Source organism: Thalassophryne amazonica, chromosome 10, assembly GCF_902500255.1.
Source record: "Thalassophryne amazonica chromosome 10, fThaAma1.1, whole genome shotgun sequence".
Lineage (NCBI taxonomy): Eukaryota > Metazoa > Chordata > Actinopteri > Batrachoidiformes > Batrachoididae > Thalassophryne > Thalassophryne amazonica.
Genome location: NC_047112.1, coordinates 73223211 through 73248409, shown reverse-complemented (window position 1 = coordinate 73248409; position 25199 = coordinate 73223211). Strand labels below are relative to the sequence as shown.

The window sequence follows — 25199 nt, the reverse complement described above, 5'->3', positions numbered from 1 at the left end:
TACACTGGTGCTGTCTCTTCTGTCACTGTGCAAGGAAGTGGCTCATGTCAACAGGTGCAGTACGGATGGTTACAGATACAACAGGCAACAACTGTACAGAAATCACAGAGAAGAAGGAAACCCCCATGAATCACAGACCAGTTAATAACATGACTCATCTGCTCAGACAGAAGCACCTCGATCTTCTACCTTCCCTCTAAGCTGTCAGTTCATGTGGTCCTCTACATTTTCTCATCCCTTGAAGACAGATTAAAACGTTTCTATACTCATAATGTCTCTCGGCATGCACACGCCCACGGGGCCAGCCACACTTTCACTGACCTTTTATAGACCACCATTCTTCCAAACGTTTTATTTCCATCTCCCAGGGGTGTCCTTGAATCTCAAAATGAATTTATTATTTCCTCCCAAAATGCCACCAGATTCTGCAAGATTAACGGAACATTGTGCCGCCCAAGGGAACGTCTCGCTTCTGGCACAAGGAGCCAAGGAGGGCATCATGTTGACATTTAGAGATGCCATTTCTCAGAATTAGACAGAAAAACAAACTGAAAGGCTCTGTGATATCACAAAGCACAGTGAATGTGTGAGACAAGGTGTATCAGTATTTCAAGTGACCACACACACCATGCTCTTCTGTTTTGTTTTTTACTTCATCAGACTGGTTTCAGGTAAAAGTCAATTAATTTTGAAGCTCCTCTTTAACACTCTATTGCTCTCCTAATCATGCTTTCTCTCTTCATTAGTGTTCTTTTTTTTAAACAACAGTGCCAACCTAAAACAATAATGGTCTCAGCCTTTTCACATGTAGCACGGCTGATCTATCATGGAGCTTGAAATGCCGGTCATTTTGCTGATCCATTTTAAAAGGGTTGTCGCTGCATTGATGTTGTGCCGATTGCAGCCAGTGGTTAAACAGTGATTGAGCTCAACATTACAAGCGCTTTGCGTTACTCTTGAGATATTGTCGTTGTACCTCTGAGAGCACAGACCAGCTTATCTGTAGATAACAGGTTTTCTGGATGAATTGCTTGCCACTTACCCAAATAAGGCTACTTTACTAAATAGGAAACCACAGCAAAATATCATGTATGTTGGCAAAGTAATAGCGTTGTTTTTTTTTTACAAAATGCCACGCAATGTTAACACTTACCTCAGAATCCAGCAATGCAATGACAATATGCTTGTAGACAAGACCTTCTATCTGTACTGTACACCCCCACAGTACCCAGGTACACAACTCTTCAGATCATACTGTAATTATTTCCAGTCTACGTATCTTCTAGCAGAAATACAGCTACAAGGCAAAAACCCTGCAGACAGCAACAGAAAGTAGCTTGCTCTTTTAATGTGGCATCAAGTTTAAGTATAGCTTCGATGGAGTGTGACAACTCATGAGCAGAAGCCAGAGAGCGAGTTGGAGCTGGTGGTACCCTTGAGTGTCCATCTCTGTGTTTGTGTGGTAGGGTACATTCCTTTGATTTGATATTAATGTCTAGGAGGGACAAGAAAGCTGATTATCCTGTGCAATTCTTAAGCCCCAAATATAAATAAATACTGAATGAAACCATGACTTTATGTATGAATAATAGTGGTTTTATCTTGTGTTTCTAAGATAACTTTCTTCATCCCTTAATTTGATAATCCACTTATATTACTGTGCAATAACAATAACTTCCAGAAAGGTCACCCTGTTCGTGTGTATAGCAGGATTAAATTTAATCCTCCTGTATCCTTTCTGCCTTTTAAATCCAAGGCCACGTTATTTCTGGGAGTCATTAGTAATTAGACTGTAGACAAAATGGAAAGATGGAGCTTGGTATACTTTTATAAGTAAACCAATACGTGGAAGAAACTATACCTCACATTAGAAAGGTGAATAAGTTTGTGAGGTACTTTCTATTGTTCACAATGAATTGGAGGCTCTACCTGCAGTTATTAGGCAGTCTGACACGGTGGAGACTTAAATCAAGACTGAAGACCCACTTTTTTAGACTGTCTTATCAATCTATTTTGTTTGCCTTGTAAATTCTTTTTATTCTATTGTGTTTTATCTTTTTATTGTGCCCTTTTGATGTTAAATTTTGATTTTAAATTACTTGTCATAAATTGTGTGTTATATGAATTGTGTGCACCTTGGGGTGACTATGTCGTGAGATGGCGCTATATAAATTAATAAACTGAAATTGAGGAGTTGGTGCAAAAAGTTGAACTATGTAGTCTAGGATTTTCCACGTGAGAAAATTCGAGTAGGATGGGGGAGCTGAATAGAACATGAACACGCATCAGGGAGACTGCCTAACAGGATTGAAAGATACTTATCAAATCAGAGGTCACTCTGGCTCAAATTCCTTGTTTATTTATTATCCCTCTGGCAGGGAAGGTTACAGTAAAATCTCACTCTCAGCGGATGGTGGAACAGCTGGACAGGCTGGATTTGTGAAATCGTAGCATGACTGAAAGAGTGTGATCTGATGTCCTCCATCAAAAGCATTTCTTATGTTGCTTCAGGTGTGTAATTGATAATTTCCCTCAAAAATTATGCAGTGTGCAACATTTCGTATTAGCACAGAATGGTAAATTAAATACTTTCTTTCAGGATACTACATTATAAACCATGATATTTAATGTTTTATTAAAGACAAAGCCAAGTGATTTTTTGAAAGGCATATATTTTTGTTTGGCTGTCTATGTTACAGGACCATCCTTCTGAAGAGATATTTTTGCACTTTCTGCCATACAGTATAAGCAGTGTTTGTAAAGGCTCAAACTTCACAGACAACTTGAATAATAATGTGACTATGATTTTGAGAAAAAAAAAATTGCTGGCTGTTCTTCAGTCCTCCTTTTGACTGAAGAACATGAGATTGTGGTTTGCCAACAAATATCTTTGCAGAACAAAGGTTTGAGTTTTTTGGGTCCTCTTGCTTCCCGTCGTACTGTATACAACCCCTGGCAAAAATTATGGAATCACCGGCCTCGGAGGATGTTCATTCAGTTGTTTAATTTTGTAGAAAAAAAGAAGATCACAGACATGACAAAAACTAAAGTCATTTCAAATGGCAACTTTCTGGCTGTAAGAAACACTATAAGAAATCAGGAAAAAAAAAATTGTGGCAGTCAGTAACGGTTACTTTTTTACACCAAGCAGAGGGAAAAAAATATGGAATCACTCAATTCTGAGGAAAAAATTATGGAATCATGAAAAACAAAAGAACGCTCCAACACATCACTAGTATTTTGTTGCACCACCTCTGGCTTTTATAACAGCTTGCAGTCTCTGAAGCATGGACTTAATGAGTGACAAACAGCACTCTTCATCAATCTGGCTCCAACTTTCTCTGATTGCTGTTGCCAGATCAGCTTTGCAGGTTGGAGCCTTGTCATGGACCATTTTCTTCAACTTCCACCAAAGATTTTCAATTGGATTACGATCCGGACTATTTGCAGGCCATGACATTGACCCTATGTGTCTTTTTGCAAGGAATGTTTTCACAGTTTTTGTTCTATGGCAAGATGCATTATCATCTTGAAAAATGATTTCATCATCCCCAAACATCCTTTCAATTGATGGGATAAGAAAAGTGTCCAAAATATCAACGTAAACTTGTGCATTTATTGATGATGTAATGACAGCCATCTCCCCAGTGCCTTTACCTGACATGCAGCCCCATATCATCAATGACTGTGGAAATTTACGTTCTCTTCAGGCAGTCATCTTTATAAATCTCATTGAACGGCACCAAACAAAAGTTCCAGCATCACTACCTTGCCCAGTGCAGATTCGAGATTCATCACTGAATATGACTTTCATCCAGTCATCCACAGTCCACGATTGCTTTTCCTTAGCCCATTGTAACCTTGTTTTTTTCTGTTTAGGTGTTAATGATGGCTTTCGTTTAGCTTTTCTGTATGTAAATCCAATTTCCTTTAGGCGGTTTCTTATAGTTCGGTCACAGACGTTGACTCCAGTTTCCTCCCATTCGTTCCTCATTTGTTTTGTTGTGCATTTTCGATTTTTGAGACATATTGCTTTAAGTTTTCTGTCTTGACGCTTTGATGTCTTCCTTGGTCTACCAGTATGTTTGCCTTTAACAACCTTTCCATGTTGTTTGTATTTGTTCCAGAGTTTAGACACAGCTGACTGTGAACAACCAACATCTTTTGCAACATTGCGTGATGATTTACCCTCTTAAGAGTTTGATAATCCTCTCCTTTGTTTCAATTGACATCTCTCGTGTTGGAGCCATGATTCATGTCAGTCCACTTGGTGCAACAGCTCTCCAAGGTGTGATCACTCCTTTTTAGATGCAGACTAACGAGCAGATCTGATTTGATGCAGGTGTTAGTTTTGGGGATGAAAATTTACAGGGTGATTCCATAATTTATTCCTCAGAATTGAGTGAGTCCATTTTTTTTCCCCCTGTACTTGGTCTAAAAAAGTAACCGTTACTGACTGCCACAATTTTTTTTCCTGATTTCTTATAGTGTTTCTTAAAGCCAGAAAGTTGGCATATGAAATGACTTTAGTTTTGTGTCATGTCTGTGATCTGCTTTTTTTCTACAAAATTAAACAACTGAATGAACATCCTCAGAGGCCGGTGATTCCATAATTTTTGCCAGGGGTTGTAGTTGTGAAATTTGGATGCTATCCAGTGACTTAAGGCAATGATTAGATGTCTTTGGTAGTACTAGATCTCACTGAAAGATCCTTGGGTATCACGCCAATGACTTTGTGTCAGAGAAGTTGTTACTTACACCACCGTTATACAGGGATGGGGTCTGTTCTGCCTTCCTTGTGCAGTCATGAAATTGCAGTGAATGATGAGTGTCGCCAAAGAGCTGCATAGCTGCCGCCAGGACTTTACAAGACCCGCTCGGTGTCCACTCACAAACTGCCATGATCATAATGGTCACAGTGAAGTATGACGCTGCACATGACCTCCACAGTAGAGTCGCCGAGGCCGTGTAAGAGTCGCCAAACAGTGAGGAAATATGACATCAAACCACACAAAATCCAGCATATATGTCAAAAAAGTGGCAGATCTCCGTGGAAATGTGGTGTAATCTGCAGTGAACCAATTCCACGAAAGACACCAACACCAAAGGCCGCTGAAGCAGTTACACAGAATGGTGTTTTCGCATCCCTCTGTGGACTGGGCGCATTTTAAGATGTACAGCAGATGCATAACTGCCACAGTCCTGTGTAATGGACCCCTTAGGTAGACTCAGTTGAGATATCTCTTGTATTGTAAGGGAACGTCAGCTATGATATTTTGTCATGGTTTATCTTTCAGCTGCCTCAGTTTTGGTCAGCATGGCCACAGCGGATGTGGCATAGAGCCACATTTGAGATGTGGCACAAGATTTACACTGGATGCCCTTCCTGACGCAACTCCACTTTTACCTAGAGAAACAAAGAGCCCCTGGTCTTCCTAAGAGGTCTCCCATCCAAGTACTAACCAACCAGATCCTACTCTGCTTGGTTACTGAGATCTGACAGGATTAGGAATTCCTGTTAAGAATCAATAAGAAATGATTCTATTCACCGACATCAATAGCCTTTTTGCTTAACGATTCCCTTATCGCTGTTTTTGAGGATGTGCATCGGAAAAATGATCATTTATCTACGTTGACTGATAATGCTTGATGATGACTGATGATGTAGAGATGCTTAGCTGTACATCGTTAACAGAGATAATTTAAAGCTTGAAGCTGATATGTGATTCATGAGAGTATCTTACTTGTTACTGAAATAATCGTGTAGGATGCAGAATGTAGGCACTAATGTGTACAAATGACTAATTCATGGAAGGTAACATTTTTGTTAAACTCCTTAAATTAAAGCCAACAATCTCTGTCTACACTGCAGGCACATCTTGATTTTAACTCCAGTGTGGTTTATGTACTAAGCCAACATTACAAAAATTGTGTCGCTGTCCAATTATTTATAGACCTAACTGCAAGTTTGTTCAATGAAAATTCCATTGTCCTCATTTCGGGAAATAAAAATATCTGTAGTTTACATAAGCACCATAATAAATGAAGCGAAATTTCCATCTGATTGTGTGAGGTGACACCAGACCCTGCTCACTGGATTAAAACCAGACTCTGTAGTGAGTCTTGCAAGACGTTACAGGCCGACATTATTGCGGCTCTTAATAAGTGTTAATAGCTGCATTTTTATGCGGATACTTGTGTGGTTCGTATGTGCATGTTCCACCATGTAAAATGGAACAGAACACATTCTAACTGTATGTCCCTGCCTAAAAACCAATTGTCTAACAGCTAACAGACCACCATGATTTATTTATTAGCTTAATCAGAAATTCCATCAAAATCCACTGACATTTAATAAGTGGAAATTACATGGCGAAAGGATGATATTAATGAAAGCGGGGATCTACAGTAGAAATGTTACTCAGAACAAAAATGCAACGGTTCATGAGTGCTCAGGGTTGACACTCCAAGAAAGTACAGTAGTGTTCAGAATAATAGTAGTGCTATGTGACTAAAAAGATTAATCCAGGTTTTGAGTATATTTCTTATTGTTACATGGGAAACAAGATACCAGTAGATTCTATAGATTCTCACAAATCCAACAAGACCAAGCATTCATGATATGCACACTCTTAAGGCTATGAAATTGGGATATTAGTAAAAACAAGTAGAAAAGGGGGTGTTCACAATAATAGTAGCATCTGCTGTTGACGCTACAAACTCAAAACTATTATGTTCAAACTGCTTTTTTAGCAATCCTGTGAATCACTAAACTCGTATTTAGTTGTACAGTATAACCACAGTTTTTCATGATTTCTTCACATCTGCGAGCCATTAATGTTGTTGGTTTGGAACCAAGATTTTGCTCATTTACTAGTGTGCTTGGGGTCATTGTCTTGTTGAAACACCCATTTCAAGGGCATGTCCTCTTCAGCATAAGGCAACATGACCTCTTCAAGTATTTTGACATATCCAAACTGATCCATGATACCTGGTATGTGACATATAGGCCCAACACCATAGTAGGAGAAACATGCCCATATCACGATGCTTGCACCACCATGCTTCACTGTCTTCACTGTGAACTGTGGCTTGAATTCAGAGTTTGGGGGTCATCTCACGAACTGTCTGCGGCCCTTGGACCCAAAAAAAAACCAATTTTACTCTCATCAGTCCAAAAAATATTCCTCCATTTCTCTTTAGGCCAGTTGATGTGTTCTTTGGCAAATTGTAACCTCTTCTGCACATCTTATTTAACAGAGGGACTTTGCGGGGGATTCTTGCAAATAAATTAGCTTCACACAGGCGTCTTCTAACTGTCACAGCACTTACAGGTAACTTCAGACTGTCTTTTATCATCCTGGAGCTGATCAATGGGTGAGCCTTTGCCATTCTGATTATTCCTCTATCCATTTTGATGGTTGTTTTCCGTTTTCTTCCACGCATCTCTGTTTTTTTTTGTCCATTTTAAAGCATTGGAGATCATTGTAGATGAACAGCCTATAATTTTTTGCACCTGCGTATAAGTTTTCCCCTCTCCAATCAACTTCTTAATCAAACTACACTGTTCTTCTGAACAATGTCTTGAACGTCCCATTTTCCTCAGGCTTTCAAAGAGAAAAACATGTTCAACAGGTGCTGGCTTCATCCTTAAATAGGGGACACCTGATTCACACCTGTTTGTTCCACAAAATTGATGAACTCACTGACTGAATGCCACAGTACTATTATTGTGAACACCCCCTTTTCTACTTTTTTTTTTTTACTAATAGCTCAATTTCATAGGCTTAAGAGTGTGCATATCATGAATGCTTGGTCTTGTTGGATTTGTGAGAATCTACTGAATCTACTGGTACCTTGTTTCCCATGTAACAATAAGAAATAAACTCAAAATCTGGATTAATCTTTTTAGTCACATAGCACTACTATTATTCTGAACACTACTGTAATTAATGAGCGTGCGTATGTTGGTGCATGTGAGTGAACACTGTGCATTACAATGCACATACATAGTGAGCTGTGGAGGTACTATAAAAACATAAATGTTCACCAGTATGTATTTTTAAAATACAGAGAAATGAACACCAGTCTGTAATGGGCTAAGTTGTCCATCATATAGGACAGAGCGCTGTCCTGAAGCTACAAAGAACAATTCAGAAACCAATCAACATTCTGTATCAGATAAGCACTGCCACTGCTGACATCAATTTTAAAAAACAATTATTAAGCCATATAAATAGCACAAATACAATAACATCTTTTTTTAAATGAACAGACTTTGATTATGTTTGAAATGTGACTACTATGCAGTACAATAAGGAAAATAAAAAAAGATTGTGCCGAAACGATTTAACATAAGCAGTCATTCAAATAACTTGATTTAACAAACTTCTTGGCATACAGTCAGGTCCATAAATAGCTGGACAGATCTGTTTGGAGCAGGTGGTTGTCAAAACCTAAGTGGGCGTGGAAACTACCAAAACATCCAGACAGCCATGAAGGATTTAGAGGATTCTACGGCTGTGATCAGGGAAAGTGCAGATGGTTCAACTTTTGTCTGCACCACAACTCACAGCTTCTTGTTGGAGGGGTACCAACAAAAGAATTTTTACACACGAATAAAGAAATTTAGGCATGCGTCCCACACGTACCTAGCTTTTAAGAAAAGATTACAAAAAATGGTGTCACTGTCCAACTACTCATGGACCCGACCACACTTATTCTGTCCCGCGTGCTTCGCCTCAGACTTACCACTTTTTTCCGTGTGACATGATACGGCTGGATGACGGGCAAACCCAGGGGTGTCACCCACTGCACAGTGTGGCCACACTGGGAGATGAGCCTGGCACTTTTCGTAAGCCAATCCTGTAACAGAAGGAAGTCAGCGGTGAAGCGTTGGCACACGTTGGATTGAGGACCATTCAAGAAACAAACAAGAATCCTTCGCTAATCTGTTAAGGGAGAGACAACTCACTTTCACAGGAATTTTGGCTTCCTGTTACTGGAAGAACCAATTTTAAGTTTTTTGCTGATGACATATATAGGGCTCCAAATGGTGTTGCATCTACTCATCTTGCTGAGCTTATTAAATCTTGTGTCTTTTCGTGCCCTGTGATCACAGCATGAAAGTTTGCTCTGTGTTCCCAGGGTTAAAAAGAAGTCAGTAAGTTTTAGAAACCTTTACTGTGCTCCTACACTGAACAGGTTGCCTGTCAAAATTAAGTCAATTTTCATCAGTTTATTAAAAGTTTTAATGTTAGTCTGAACTATACTTGCTGTTTTTTTTTTGTTTTTTTTACTTTTGACATTTTAAATAAGCTGTTTTCATCCTGTTTAACATATTAAGCACTTTGTACATTTTTCTGCGACTATGACTGTTCTCACCATCCTTCGCTTGACCTGATCTGAAATTTTTCTTGGCCTGCCACTTCGGACCTTAACTAGTCCTGTGCCTGAGGTCTTCCATTTCATCACTATGTTCCTCACAGTGGAAACTGACAGCTGAAATCTCTGAAAGAGCTTTTTGTATCCTTCCCCTAAACCATGATGTTGAACAATCTTTGTTTTCAGGTCATTTAAGAGTTGTTTAGAGGCACCCATGTTGCCACTCACTAGAAGAAATGCAAAGAGGAAAAACATTTGCAAATGGTGACCTTAAATGCCCTTTCTCATGACTGGATTCATCTGTGTAAGGAGACCAAGGGTCAATGAGCTTACCAAACCAATTTTGTGTTCCAATAATTAGTGCTAAATGTATTCAAATCAATAAAATGACAAGGGTGACCAAATTTATGCACCTGCCTAATTTTGTTTAAATAATTATTGCACACTTTATGTAAATACATTTCTCAAATATCAAATATTCATCTGCTATATGATATATTTAACCGAAATCTCTGATCCAGACAACCAATAATTTATAAATGAAAATCATGAAACTTATCAGGGGTGCCCAAACCTTTGCATACAACTACAGGTGCACCAGGCTTGTGTCATCATATTCAAGGAGACTTGAGGCTGTAATTGTTGCTGTGCAAATTTCACTGCTAATTGGCCTCTGTCACTTTAAGGGGCAGTATACTCATGTGACTGCTAGCTCTCTCTGCCTCACTCTGACATACGCAGTCCACTCAGGGTAGTGCAAGGTGGTAGAAGTGAGAGCAGACTGCATGCTGTGGCTCCTTTACAATCCTTGCCAATGTTGTGTGTAAATGCCTATAAAGCCACTACACAACACAACATGACATGACACTTGAGCCAATGTAACCACCACCACTGAGTGAACTTTATACTGTGCCTTGTGAGGATTCATTAAAGAGACAAGAAATAGTCCTGGATTCGCTGCAGTCTTTCTAACAGAAGACGTAGGCCAGACTAGTGTACCCCAGCAACATACATTACAAATACAACCCCTGGCAATAATTATGGAATCACCGGCCTCGGAGGATGTTCATTCAGTTGTTTAATTTTGTAGAAAAAAAGCAGATCACAGACATGACACAAAACTAAAGTCATTTCAAATGGCAACTTTCTGGCTTTAAGAAACACTATAAGAAATCAGGAAAAATAATTGTGGCAGTCAGTAACGGTTACTTTTTTAGATCAAGCAGAGGGAAAAAAATATGGACTCAATTCTGAGGAATAAATTATGGAATCACCCTGTAAATCTTCATCCCCAAAACTAACACCTGCATCAAATCAGATCTGCTCATTAGTCTGCATCTAAAAAGGAGTGATCACACCTTGGAGAGCTGTTGCACCAAGTGGACTGACATGAATCATTTCTCCAACACGAGAGATGTCAATTGAAACAAAGGACAGGATTATCAAACTCTTAAAAGAGGGTAAATCATCACGCAATGTTGCAAAAGATGTTGGTTGTTCACAGTCAGTTGTGTCTAAACTCTGGACCAAATACAAACAACATGGGAAGGTTGTTAAAGGCAAACATACTGGTAGACCAAGGAAGACATCAAAGTGTCAAGACAGAAAACTTAAAGCAATATGTCTCAAAAATCGAAAATGCACAACAAAACAAATGAGGAACGAATGGGAGGAAACTGGAATCAACGTCTGTGACCGAACTGTAAGAAACCGCCTAAAGAAAATGGGATTTACATACAGAAAAGCTAAATGAAAGCCATCATTATCACCTAAACAGAAAAAAACAAGGTTACAATGGGCTAAGGAAAAGCAATCATGGACTGTGGATGACTGGATGAAAGTCATATTCAGTGATGAATCTCGAATCTGCATTAGGCAAGGTGATGATGCTGGAACTTTTGTTTGGTGCCGTTTCAATGAGATTTATAAAGATGACTGCCTGAAGAGAACATGTAAATTTCCACAGTCATTGATGATATGGGGCTGCATGTCAGGTAAAGGCACTGGGGAGATGGCTGTCAATACATCATCAATAAATGCACAAGTTTACGTTGATATTTTGGACACGTTTCTTATTCCATCAATTGAAAGGATATTTGGGGATGATGAAATCATTTTTCAGGAATGATAATGCATCTTGCCATAGAGCAAAAACTGTGAAAACATTCCTTGCAAAAAGACACATACGGTCAAAGTCATGGCCTGCAAATAGTCTGGATCTTAATCCAATTGAAAATCTTTAGTGGAAGTTGAAGAAAATGGTCCATGACAAGGCTCCAACCTGCAAAGCTGATCTGGCAACAGCAATCAGAGAAAGTTGGAGCCAGATTGATGAAGAGTACTGTTTGTCACTCATTAAGTCCATGCCTCAGAGACTGCAAGCTGTTATAAAAGCCAGAGGTGGTGCAACAAAATACTAGTGATGTGTTGGAGCGTTCTTTTGTTTTTCATGATTCCATAATTTTTTCCTCAGAATTGAGTGATTCCATATTTTTTTCCCTCTGCTTGGTCTAAAAAAGTAACCGTTATTGACTGCCACAATTTTTTTTCCTGATTTCTTATAGTGTTTCTTAAAGCCAGAAAGTTGCCATTTGAAATGACTTTAGTTTTGTGTCATGTCTGTGATCTGCTTTTTTTTCTACAAAATTAAACAACTGAATGAACATCCTCCGAGGCCGGTGATTCCATAATTTTTGCCAGGGGTTGTACATTCTACAGCTGCCAAAGGTGCATCAACAAAGTTTTGGGTAAAGGGTGTGAATACTTATTTTAATTTTTAATTAAATTTTTAATGCAATACATTTTGTCAAAGCATTAGTAAATTAAATTATTTGATAATATTAAACTAGACTTCCTAGACTTGCACATAAAACATTTGCACGCATGGTTTAAGCAAAGATTTGTGCACATGCACTATTGGGGTTGTTTTTCACCCCCTTCCGGGGTGGTGGTGCACATTTCCCACAACCTTCAATGCTCGACCAGCGGCCTGATTTGACAGTCAGCCCATTTTCCTGGTTAAGCCAACTCAATCACGGACACTGTCACCCTTGGGATTTCCTTCCATGTGCCGGACTTTGTTCTTGTCTGGGGTTAATCCAGTTTTTAGGTTACACCCAGACAAGATCTGTGAATGAACTATTTTTGCTGTGCACCTTGAACTGATTATCTGAGATGGCTGCAAACAAAGACTGTTAGCTTTTTAAACCAATGTGGTTCTCTGCTCAGGGGTCTTTGTTTTATCCGCATTACACCTGATTTAAATTCAGAGACTTCTAACAACTGCTACATGCATTCTGAGAAATAGCTGAAGAGTTGTTGCATACTCTAAAATTTGCAAGTGCAACAATGCCATTTATAAAAACCACTGGCACACTTTAAGTACAACACTGTAAACCCCACAAAGCTCCCAAAGGTACATCCTCACACATGCAGACAGAGCTGTAAGAAAGATAAATATGTCCCAGGAACTCCAGACATTCGTCTAGCCCAAAACTAGGCTGTTCATCCTCACTATCCCTCATTCCATTTCTGCACCCAATAACAGGAAATTAGCTTGAAAGCAAAGCTTGGAATGACAGATTAAACAGATGGTTAACAAATCAATGACTCTTATCAACCTTGATCCGTAAGAGCCACAAAGACGGGGAACACAGAATTCAGTGTGAGGTCTGAAGACAATTTAAAGAATTGCAAAGAAAATAGAATACAGCTTAAGAGAGGTGAAGGATGACAGCACTGAGAATTGGTCTCACCCACTCTTTCAAGCAACAAATCTCTGCAAAACGCAAGAGAACATGACCTACTTAAAAGATGCGGATACACATACACACAAGCACACAACTTTGACACCAAAGTGTGAGGAACTTTTCATCTCAGACCAGGCTGTCCTTTCACATTCCCCAAGGACTGCACACCAACTGTGAGGAGTAGGTCAATTAGCAGTCTAGACCCTCCCTGTCCATGGAAATCAGGTTAAAGCAGGTGTATCCTCCAAATCTATAAATAGAGTTTATACTATGAATATGTACTGTTGCTTGCAGAACGGTGAAGTAAACTTGTGAACTAAACTAGGATATTATATATATCCACACACACACACACACACACACACACACACACACACACACACACACACACACACACACGTATGTGTGTGTGTATGCACCATATTCACGTGTCTGAGGGCCCAGGGCTGAGCATCAGCCCACCCCCTTCTTTGAAGAAAGCCATATAAATAGCACAAATGTGAAATTGTTTTTTTTTTTTTTTTAAAGTTTATTAAACTCCAGCCTAAAATAAATTAATTCCGTGACCCCCAGCATATTACAAAAGCAAACAAAAATAATGAGTTTTAACTATATTTTTCTTGTCTCTTCTGTGTCTGATTAATTGATTCCATCTGCTCAAAGTGATGTTAATCAGTGAAATCACCTGGTGGAGTGGGTGGTTGCAAAGAAAACCTGCACTGTCTCGGCCCTTTCTGGAAAGAGTTGAATACCCCTGCTATGAAGGGAATGCACGTGACAGTCAAAACCGCAAGCCTGCAGTATACCACATTATTATCACTTACTGAGGCGTTGGTGGGCTGGTAGCATAGATTTACATTTACGCTACCTGTCCATACCTGCCTGCAGTAACGGGTGGGTATCCCAATACCTGCCTGCTGTGAATAAAGTGATGACGTCATATCATGCGCAACCCAAGAACTGTCCACAGACGATAGATAACATGAAAAGGCGAGAAGTGTGTGTTATTCCCAATATGGATATTCCGGGTGATTTTACCATGGATAGTCCGACAATTAACAGCAGCCAAAGCAGCCAGCTTGATGAGGACACCATGGTGAATTTGGAGAGCAGTGCGGTACCAGCCAACACGACAAAAGTTAAAGTGAGCCAACTTTTTATGTACGTTTGCTGGGTGTTGCATGTTTTGACATGACATTAAATATTGTTAATGTGATTCCACATGTTGTGTATCTCAGTAAGTGATAATAAAGCAAATAACATGCAGTTGTCGTGTTGTGTGCATTTTCTGAGCCCCTCTGTCCATGCCCAGTTGCCTGCAACGGCAGATAGTCGCCCGAGTTAGACAAGGGCGAATATTTTGGGCAACTGGGCATGGACGTTGGACCTCTGAAAATGTATACCGCCCTCCAAAAGCATGTTATTGTATTAATGCCTCCCATACGATTACTTCAAAAACAAGCAATAGACTTACATGAATCACTGAATGCTCACTGAGGTACAACCCTCTGAGCTATGAGAAATTCAACAACACATACTGTCATGTTTTTTTTTTAAACATCCTACTGCGAGAACGTATTATGTTGAAAATGATTCTGCCCATGCCAGTAATTGCAGACAAAAACCAGACTGATGTAACCATAGTCTCTCAACTCAACCTTTATTTCTAAAGCATGTTTAAATTCACAGCAGTCGATCAAAGTGCTTTACATAAATAAAAAATGGGCACCAAGTTACCCCAATCGTAACTAAATGAATTAAAAATAACCATAAAATTACTACAGGCAATTAAACAGATAAAAGACAAAGTAAAATAAAGAGTAAAAAGTAGTAAGAAATTATTTTATTTTATTTACATAGCACCAAATCACAACAAAGCTGCCTCAGGTGCAACGCATATGTAATGTCTAACCTTACCAACCACTAGAGCAAGTACAGGCGTATGAACAAAATGGTGCAACTTCTCCCAGTGCTGCGGGGAGACATCTCTTCTGTAGCAGCACTCAGCTGGGTCATCCACCAGATCAGCGGTGTCATCCACCAGATAGTTCTGATCCTGGACCCCAGCAACAACACCATCAATGGGCTAAAAGAATCCAGTGAAACTGCATCATTGTAAATTGGTCCATTGGGGAGAAGAAAAAGATCTCTCACTGCTCCGCTTACTCAAACTTGAGAAGTCGGGCAGGAGATCAAAGGCAGTAATTGAGGAGAGGAAAGGTCACCATCTTGAAGAGAGCCCCTCGGATACAAAGTCAGTAATGTTAAGGGTGCAGCTTTAGACCCCGGGTCTGGGGCCCACTGCACTCTTGTAGAAGGAAATTCAAGGCAAATGAAAAAAAAAAAAGCGACAGTGGTAAGGAAAAACTCCCTCTGATGATATTGAGGAAGAAACCTCAAGCAGACCAGACTCAAAGTTGTGACCCTCTGCTTGGGCCATTCTACCGAAAGACTACAAATAAGGTAAATTTGTTAGCATTAAGAAACAGGAAAAACAGAAGGAATACTAAGGTGAAACAGAGATGTAATTGCTCATTTAGGAAACACCAGAGACAATAAACAGGTTTTTAAAGAGGCTTTAAAAGTCTCTAGGGTTAGGGATGAAACAATTAAAACAATTAATTAAAACAAACAATTAAATTAAGTTTAAAATCAAGCTGGTAATGGACCAGAAGCCAGTGAAGATTAGCCAAGACCGGCGTAATGAGGTTGAACTTTTTCTTTCCTGAAAGAAGACAAGCAGCAGCGTTCTGAATAAGCTGGAGGCGGTTTAGAGAGGTCTGATCCAAGCCAATGTAGGGAGAGTTACAATAATCTAGTCTACTTGTGACGAAGGTGTGGATAACCTTCTCAAGGTCAAGCCTAGAGAAATATGGCTTGGACATGGCTGGGAGACGGAGTCAATAAGTAAAGGATTAAGGTATTCTTGAACTGGTTTAATTTCAGTAGCTTGCTTGTTATTATTACTGAGTTGTTTCGGAGGCAGAATATTTTAGCTGACCCTCGTACCTTCTTTACAGCAGATTACTACCATACAGATAGAGGCCAATCAGTGTGGCAGTTTTCCCAGCATTATGTATTAGGACCCATTCAATTTACGCAATTACTCCGGCGTTTGTCTACAGAGTGAAAATTTGATGAACGTCGATCAACACCGAGGTCTGCCAGACTCTGCAGGAGCTAAGTTGACGTCGGTCAGGCATCGCTGAGGTTTGTTGTGGTCCAGGAAAATTTTTCCGCATTCTCTCTCCCTCTCCCTCTCTCTCAGTAAAGAAACAGTGAAGACACCGTGCGGATGACCAAACTTCTGCTCCAAACCAGTATATTTGTCAGTAAACTGCAGATTCTGTTCATGGCATGAACAACAGTTGAGCTCCGCTATCACATCTCCTTCACTAGTACATCATTACTGCTCTGTTCACCTCCACCGGTGGTGAACCGGTGCTAGCCAACATCAACACTTTGACTGGACGTACCACATCCTCTAGATCCCTGGGGTGTGAATAAATATGAAGATTTGTGAAGGAATGCAAAGAACCTGTCTTGATGATGCATCAACAGCAACTGACAAAATCACAGACGGTGAGTTTATATAGGCTATGCCCTGCGGCGTCTCAAATGTTGAGATGATCAGTTCCACCAAGCTACACTACTGCTTTGCAGAGAGCGCTACCAAAGTTAATAAGCTGAACTCCATCCTAGAGTGAGTCAGTGGGCCATCGCCAAACATCGAGCGCCACCATTATGCTGTCGCTCTACACACCGAGTTGTGTTGATCTGCACTGAAAACAAGAAATTTAGATCCCTGGAGCTTTCTCTGGCCTTTCACAGACTAAGAATCTTCTGCTGCTCCCTTGTTTTCAGTTGAACCGGGAAACTTCCACACTGAAACGAAGAGCACTGACCACTTGGCCACCACCCCTGTGGATTAATATCACTTAATATGAAAATGTCCCATTTGTGTCAATTGCAGATGTCGGGAGTTGGTCCTATCTGATCCAGTATGAGTATCAGGTCCGAAACGGAGGTAATTGACTGAGTAACAGAGGAACAGGGCGCTACAATATAACCCCTCGTCCACATTGCAACACCTGGTTAACAAATCAAATCTGGGATTTTCTGTTAGGGTAAAATACGGTGGGGACCTTGCATGCACCATGACCACTACGGTAGCCATGAAAGTCCAAGAGGAACCCAGTGCAAGATGGTTAATATGGCTCTGGATGGAGATTTTCTACACTGCACACCCATAGGTCTTTCAGCAATTGGGAAGAAGTGACAGGAGCAGGATTGTGAATATGGAAGCCCTTAGCTCTTAACCAGCATGGAGGGTTTTTTTTGGCAACTGCATCTGCAACTGAGCAGCCCTCTTTAGGATCTGCTCTGCTCTATGCTATATTCCAGTTCCAAGAAAGACTTATATGATTTGATAAAATTTATACAGAAAGTAAATGATAATTATACATAAAAGACTTGACTAAATCAGGCAGTTGGTTAGTATCATTGGTTTCTTAAACCCCCGTCACACTAGAGCATGAATTGCAGGAATGCCGTATGAATTGACATTCGAAAGGCATTCGTGCAAGTTATGCTGCATTTGAACTGCACTCAAACATCTTGTACAGCATCCCTACAACAGTGGGCACATTCGTGTGTGGAAAGCACACGAATGGTGGTGGAGTGAGTTGCACTGCATTCGTACTGACACAGAAATGAATATTCGAACATCATTCGTGCAAGTCGTGCTGCAGTCCAGCTGCATTCGAATTCCCTGCACTACACTACTGCTTTGTGGAGAGCGCTACCAAAGTTAATAAGTTGAACTCCAGTTGAACTAGTAATTTAGTATTTAGTAACTTTTAGTAATCGAGTATTCTATCGATTATTCTGGCGATTAATCGAGTAATCGGGTAAAAAGTATTTTTGTGTTTTAAAACATTAACAGTCCAGGGCTCTCCCTAAGTAATGGTACAATGTCACTGCGTCATCACAGAGACTGTCAAATATAGTGTATCCCTTTCTGTTTTCCTGGGTAATCATTTATATTTTCACATCTTTACAAGTTTTGGATCTTTCCCGGTGTCAGGAGCTCAGCCAAAGTCGGGCCAAAGTCTTGACATTTTGCTGAAATGGCGATGGGTTGTGGCCTTCTGTTTTTTGTTTTCCACAACTTGTAAAATTTAACCATATTTATTTATTAAGGTGGTGGACTGGGTCCCTGCATGAATTTCTTTTTAACACTGCGATTCAGCCAATGCATTTCATTTTCAGCTGGAGGTTGAACATAAAGCCTCGCAGTCACTGGTTTTTTATTATTATGATTTTATTTGAGTTCCCGTGTTTGTGAAGCATTGTGTGTTGCCCAAAAAAGCGAAAATTAAAACTCATTGCGAGTCTAAGCAAACCACAGAAGAAAGAGTGGACTTCTTCCAGAGACTGTCTGTGGCCGGGACGGGGCTGTGTGAGGGCAGTGCTGAGCCGCTCACACCAGGCAGAGAGAGGCAGCAGCCGACCATGGAAATATAGACCTGGAATGGACGTGCGTGCTTCAATCTATTAACGTTACTCAGGACAGGAAGGCGCCATTACTAAGGGTGGAGATGTGCAGATCATCAATAATAAACTGACTGCTTTTTTGCACTAGCGTCGCTATTTCTTAACGGATTTTAATAAATGTAGGCTTGTTTTAAAGCCCTTTTAAGCTCTTTCCAATGAACCTATGCATGTGTGAGTGAAGAAAAAAAAAAAAAAACATTTATGTAAAATGCAGAAATCTGGGGAAATTATGACAAACTGCGCTGCTTTTCTCACTCTATTGTTGCGATTTGTTAGATTTTAACAAAAGTAGGCTTGTTTTAAAGCCCTTTAATTGCTCCTTCTAATGAACCCATACATGCCTGGGTAGAAAAAAATGTTTTATGTAAAGTGTGAAAATTTGTTGAATTTACTGTGTTTTTTTGTTTCCTGTCATCATGATTCTCAATGGATTTTTATAAATGAAGCCTTGCAAGTTGTATTCAAGCTGATTAAAAGCTCGGATAAAAAAAAAAATCCTTATGTATTAAAATATAAATCTGAAGTATGCCTTGCCATTGTGGTCATTTACCTTGCTGCTTTTTCCACTGTAATATTACTGCTAGTCTTTTAATGACAACATACACATACATACACACATACATACATATATATATGATTTTTACTAGCATTTTATTACAAGTAGATATAAAGCCATTCACCATCCCTGGTTCTCAAGAACAGGCACCTAAGCGGCTCTACTCTACTCGTTTCTCCTCTCCTATTTTACTCTTCCTTTTTAGATATTTAGATATACCTTTATATACTAGCATAGTTCCCCCTTAAATTATACATAAGATAAACTGCAACATAATGACTTTAAAATAGACATTTGTTTTACATAATTACATTAAGGCTCTTGTACAGTTCACTTTAGTATTCAAGAATTTGTTTTTGTAGTTTGTGCAGTTGATGGTGAAGCACTGGCTGCCTTTTTTCCCCCTCATTTCACTTCTGTTTAACTAGCTCAAAGTGCTCTCTCCACCCTTAGTAATGACTGCCGTGCGGCACGCCGCTAGTCACGTGACGTTCATTCCAGGTCTCTATTTCCATGCAGCCGACCGCCGCGCGTAGGGCGGCCAGTGGACAAAACTGTTTTTTTTAAAAAACAAACATACTGCTTTGTTTTTAATGCACAGTAAGCTATTTCAGATGATCAGCGTGGACCGTATTTTTCCTAAAAGGCTTTATTTTATTCTGTTTGCAGCGTTGGAAAGCTGTAGTTTTTGTGCTAATTTGATTAGGGGTTGCTCTACTTCCTCTTCTGTTTGTTTTTCTGGGGACGTTACAGCGTCACACACAAGCCTGGCATATGTACTACAACGTTAAACGAAGCTTCGAGGCACAGAATTTGCCTCAATCATTTTTGGTAATCGAATTATTCGACTAATCATTTCAGCCCTAGAATAGTCACTATAATGATTCTTATTAATAACAAATGTGTGATTTTTCAGTATATGTCACACTGGAGTACACATCACAGGACCTCCCGATTTAGGACTCGTACTCCTGAAAATATGGTACTTGATATACTTCTAGTTTTATTTTTGACACAATGACTTTTTCCATCATACGTTGGTATTTTTAGTTAAGTTGTATTTTAATGGGTGACTGTAACTTTGCAGTACTGTACTTGTCACTGATGAGTTCTGCATTGGTGATAAATGCATTCCTTCAACATAACCTACTGTAAATGTAATAAACCCACCTGGATTTCTCTGGTTCCTGTAAACATCTCTTTCAAGGCAGAGAACACCCTGCCCACAAGGTAATGTGACGCATCCCACACGTGTTCCTGGAAATAAAACACAGGATTATGTTAGTGCACTCAAACTCACAATATCTCCTTTCTACTGCACATCATTATCAATCAATCAATCAATCAATTTTTTTATATAGCGCCAAATCACAACAAACAGTTGCCCCAAGGCGCTTTACACTGTAAGGCAAGGCCATACAATAATTATGTAAAACCCCAACGGTCAAAACGACCCCCTGTGAGCAAGCACTTGGCTACAGTGGGAAGGAAAAACTCCCTTTTAACAGGAAGAAACCTCCAGCAGAACCAGGCTCAGGGAGTCCCAGTCTTCTGCTGGGACTGGTTGGGGCTGAGGGAGAGAACCAGGAAAAAGACATGCTGTGGAGGGGAGCAGAGATCGATCACTAATGATTAAATGCAGAGTGGTGCATACAGAGCAAAAAGAGAAAGAAACAGTGCATCATGGGAACCCCCCAGCAGTCTACGTCTATAGCAGCATAACTAAGGGATGGTTCAGGGTCACCTGATCCAGCCCTAACTATAAGCTTTAGCAAAAAGGAAAGTTTTAAGCCTAATCTTAAAAGTAGAGAGGGTGTCTGTCTCCCTGATCTGAATTGGGAGCTGGTTCCACAGGAGAGGAGCCTGAAAGCTGAAGGCTCTGCCTCCCATTCTACTCTTACAAACCCTAGGAACTACAAGTAAGCCTGCAGTCTGAGAGCGAAGCGCTCTATTGGGGTGATATGGTACTACGAGGTCCCTAAGATAAGATATATATATATATATATATATATATATATATATATATATATATATATATAAGGAAAAAAAAAATCAATTCATGTCCGAATCGCGATTCTTATTTATTATGATTCTGAATTGATCTAAAATGTCCAAGAATCGATTTTTAAAAAGCATTTTTTTTTAAACATTTTCTTGCTTACTTGCTGCTATATATATATATATATATATATATCTTTTACTTCAATTGTAAATCTGAGAGAAATACTCGTACAAGTATAACTGATGACAGCTTTACACTTTTCATGGCATTACACTGGAATTATCTCCTTCCTGTGACCACTCAGCTGTCTTATCGCCCTCCACCCTAGCACAACTAATTACTTCCCTCAAATATTGTCTTTAAACAATTAACGACATTATCCAGAAGGCAGCTGTCACAATTCTCAGAGTGTGAAAGGGAGATCTACGTCAGTAATAAACTATATAGTAGCAGTTTAGTATGCAATAAACACTATAAAACTACAAGAATTAATTTTCCTTTTCCAACCAGGATGTCCATTAAAGAACCATTTATGCCCATCCAAATGAAAGTGACAGTTTCAAACAAGAAATAGCTCTAATAGATTTTTTTTGGAAGTCACTCTTAACCGCTCTGATCCAAATTTGAAATATCCTACTTTTCTTGAAGATGATGATCAAGAAATAAAGAAAAGTAAAATGAGCTTGAAAGACTTCACTTGGAACCAATGCCTTGGACCTCAAGGGTCAAAGTCACAGACAGTGAGATTCTAAGGGGTACAGGACTGAAAATGACAACATCCGCTGATTGTCTTTTAAATGCAAAATCCTTTTATAAACATCCACAAAACAATGGAGCACGAAAACTTTGTTGAGCTTTGCTCCCAGCTGGATGCTGCGCTTTGTTCCACTGGACACTGGGTATATAAAATAATTATTTCGTAGCAGATTAATCATTTTCTCTCAGAGTTGGCTGTTGAAAAAACCTCTAATCTCTTCCGGAATCACAGAGGACCATTTCAAGCTTAAGCTTTAGTCTCAGTCTCTGTCTGTCTCTCTTATTCTTCATGAGGTGGAGAACTCATTTGGAACCATCCAAAAGGTAATTATTTGTCATGTTTATATTGTAATGGCTTGGTAAAACAGTTGCATGCTCATTCCTTCTTATGAGCAGCTGTAAAAGTATGTTTATGATAGATTTAACATCTCGTTATAATTGATTAGATGAGCTGTGCTGTAGTGCAGTGCGCCGACGCAGTCACTTGCACTCACACGCAGTGTTTTTTAAAGGTTTGAGCAATGTTCACGTAATTAATGTGTGACAGAGATTTTAAACATTTCAAAATTTTCTTTGCACACTTGCACAAAGCCGCGCACAGTTTACAATGGTTTACAATGAGTATGCAACGAGTTTACTCTCCTGTACTGCAGAGTGCATGGAAGAGTGCGGACCAAAGTCTTGCAAGTGTCAGGGTGGCTTAAGTCTTTAGATGCACAAGAATCAAAAAGGAAGGCTACTACAACAAATATATAAAACATTTGTTTAAAAAAAGGAAAATGTAGATAGACTGGTGTCCTGTGCAGGGTGCACCCCGCTGATCACCCTATAAATGCTGTGATAGGCCCCAGCACCCCTCTCTACTCAACCCTTGGTTAGAGTAAGCGAGTACAGAAAATTAATGAATAAATCAACACTACACGTTTCATTAAATTAATTATTTTTTTTGTATGCAGTACAAGTATTCCTATATAGTGAGACCCTTTGGCTGCTCCCTTGTTTGCACTCAGAGTTGCCACAGCATTTCCATGGTGGATCTGCATGTTGAATTGGCACAAGTTTCACACCGGATGTCCTTCCTGATGCAATTCCACATTACATGTAGAAAGAGGTATTCCTACATACTGATGACTTATTTGTTTGTGGATATGCATGTGATTAATTATTGTTTTGATGTCATGTCAATCTCTCAAACCAGTACCAGCCGTAACCCTGGCAGTACCTTGGGAAACTCGTCAATCTCCTTCAGTCTTTTTTCAATCTGAAGCCGTCCCCCGTAGCGTGTGACCCCGTACACCACAGTCATCACAGTCTGTTTGACCACCTTCCTGGTGATGAAGCCCTCCAGCACTTTCGCGACCCTGAGACCTTTCTTTGCATCCTCTGCTCGAAATACCTCAACCTGAAAAATGTAGACAAGTTCAACATAGAGCAGAGATTCTTTAACACAAGCTCCAAACATGTCTTTGACACTGCACAATTTATTTTTTAACATCCTGCCTGCTGTCACTTATTTATTATGAGTTTACCTTGAACAGTAAACAAGATTCACTTTACCTAGTTGGCTTGCTGTTTGTCAAGATGCGTGTAACCTCTAATACCATCTCCAACAATGAGGCCCAGAGATTAAAAATATTACAATGACATAACTACCGGCTGGAAAATGCACTCTACCTTCAGTTAGTCCCTCACTGAAAACTCTACTATGTACTCTGCAGTTACACTCGATGGCTTTTCTTTCTCCCTGAACAAAAACAGAGCAGGTAGATCAGTGCAACAGGAGTTTGACGACCACCATGAAGACCTGGGTTTGATTTCCAGCCAGGCAACCTGACTGTGTCCTTAAATAAGTCACTTCATTTACATTTCCCCAGTCTACCCAGCTCTAAATGGGCACTGGCCTCGGCTGGTGAAATACAACACAATGTATTCAATCTAGGGGTCGGAGGTACACCGCCATCACATATGGTTTACCTAATGCCATCAACGCCATTTGAAATCATACCAATGAGAACCCACAACAAAAATATTACTTAATTTGGAAATCAAGTAATTTTAGTACATCAACAGTGCAATGCTGAGGCTGTTATTATCAAAGTGTTGTTCTTTTCATGTTATAAAGAACTCCACATGTGATTCAAACCACCTATTGAATATGTTTCTTATGGCTGTAACTGGCTACTAAGTCATTTTCTCATGAAGACATAACAGTCATGGAAATATTGCTCAAATGTGATTCTGTTGTGCGAACCAGTAGCCTTTTAAGACTTAATGATTTTTAATTATACATAGCCATGGATTTGTTAAACATGTAACTGGAAAAATCATTTTCATCCAGAATTTAAGTTTGAAGAAGCAGATTTGACAATGAAAATAGTCCAGATTAAGGTCTTGCTGAAATAATTATTAAAAGGGGTCATATAGTGCAAAACAGAACTTGACCAATGTGAATGTTTCTTTGGGGGGGGGGGGGGGGGGATACAAGATATTAAAGAGTAAAAAAATTACAAAACTGATTTATCTGACACTAAATCCCTAAAAATATCAGTGATTGCTAAGATTTCATCATCAAACCCTTGTGACAAAGAAATGTAACTGAGTAAACACAACTTTATCAAACTTTTCCTAAAAACTATAAATAGACCCAATCATTAACCAACATATATATCACGCTGTATTCACTCAATTTAGCAATTAGTGTGTCGCATCACTCAGCATTTGCATAAAACAGAGTTCTTATCTATTCTGGCCACACCTAGCCAGTGCATTACAACCACTTGAGGTGATGGGGTCCCAGACATGTTTGACAGCATAGTAAACAATGCCTTTAGCGTGCCCTCTGCTGGACAAACTGTAATGATGCCATTTCCAACAGTTAAAGTGTTTTTCTCCACTGTTTTCATGGAAAATGCAAGTTTTCATATTGGCAAAAATAATGCAGATCCCAGTAGGTTGATAAAAGGCTCATATGGGTTGATATCATCTGCAAAGCAATATATGAATCGGCCGAGCTCAAGTACCAGCAATACTCTGAGATACCATCCCAGTCATAAAAGTTAAAAATACTGAGACATTAATATTAGCTAATATCACCCATCCATATACTCAACCGGTTGACGCTAAAGTATCCGGGGATATTTCACCAGGGATAAGCACCGGAACCAGTAGGCCACAATGTCTGTGTAGGACTTACTTT

The 25199-nt window shown here is 39.6% G+C and overlaps 1 protein-coding gene across 1 annotated transcript in view; it reads right to left on the bottom strand.

Annotated features, from left to right (window-relative positions):
* Positions 1-25199, bottom strand: part of polrmt (polymerase (RNA) mitochondrial (DNA directed)) — an 85856-nt gene that overhangs the window by 31521 nt on the left and 29136 nt on the right. Inside the window, 3 exon segments of the mRNA XM_034179192.1 lie at positions 8752-8865; positions 20416-20502; positions 23226-23405. Coding sequence (XP_034035083.1) covers positions 8752-8865; positions 20416-20502; positions 23226-23405 — 381 coding nt within the window.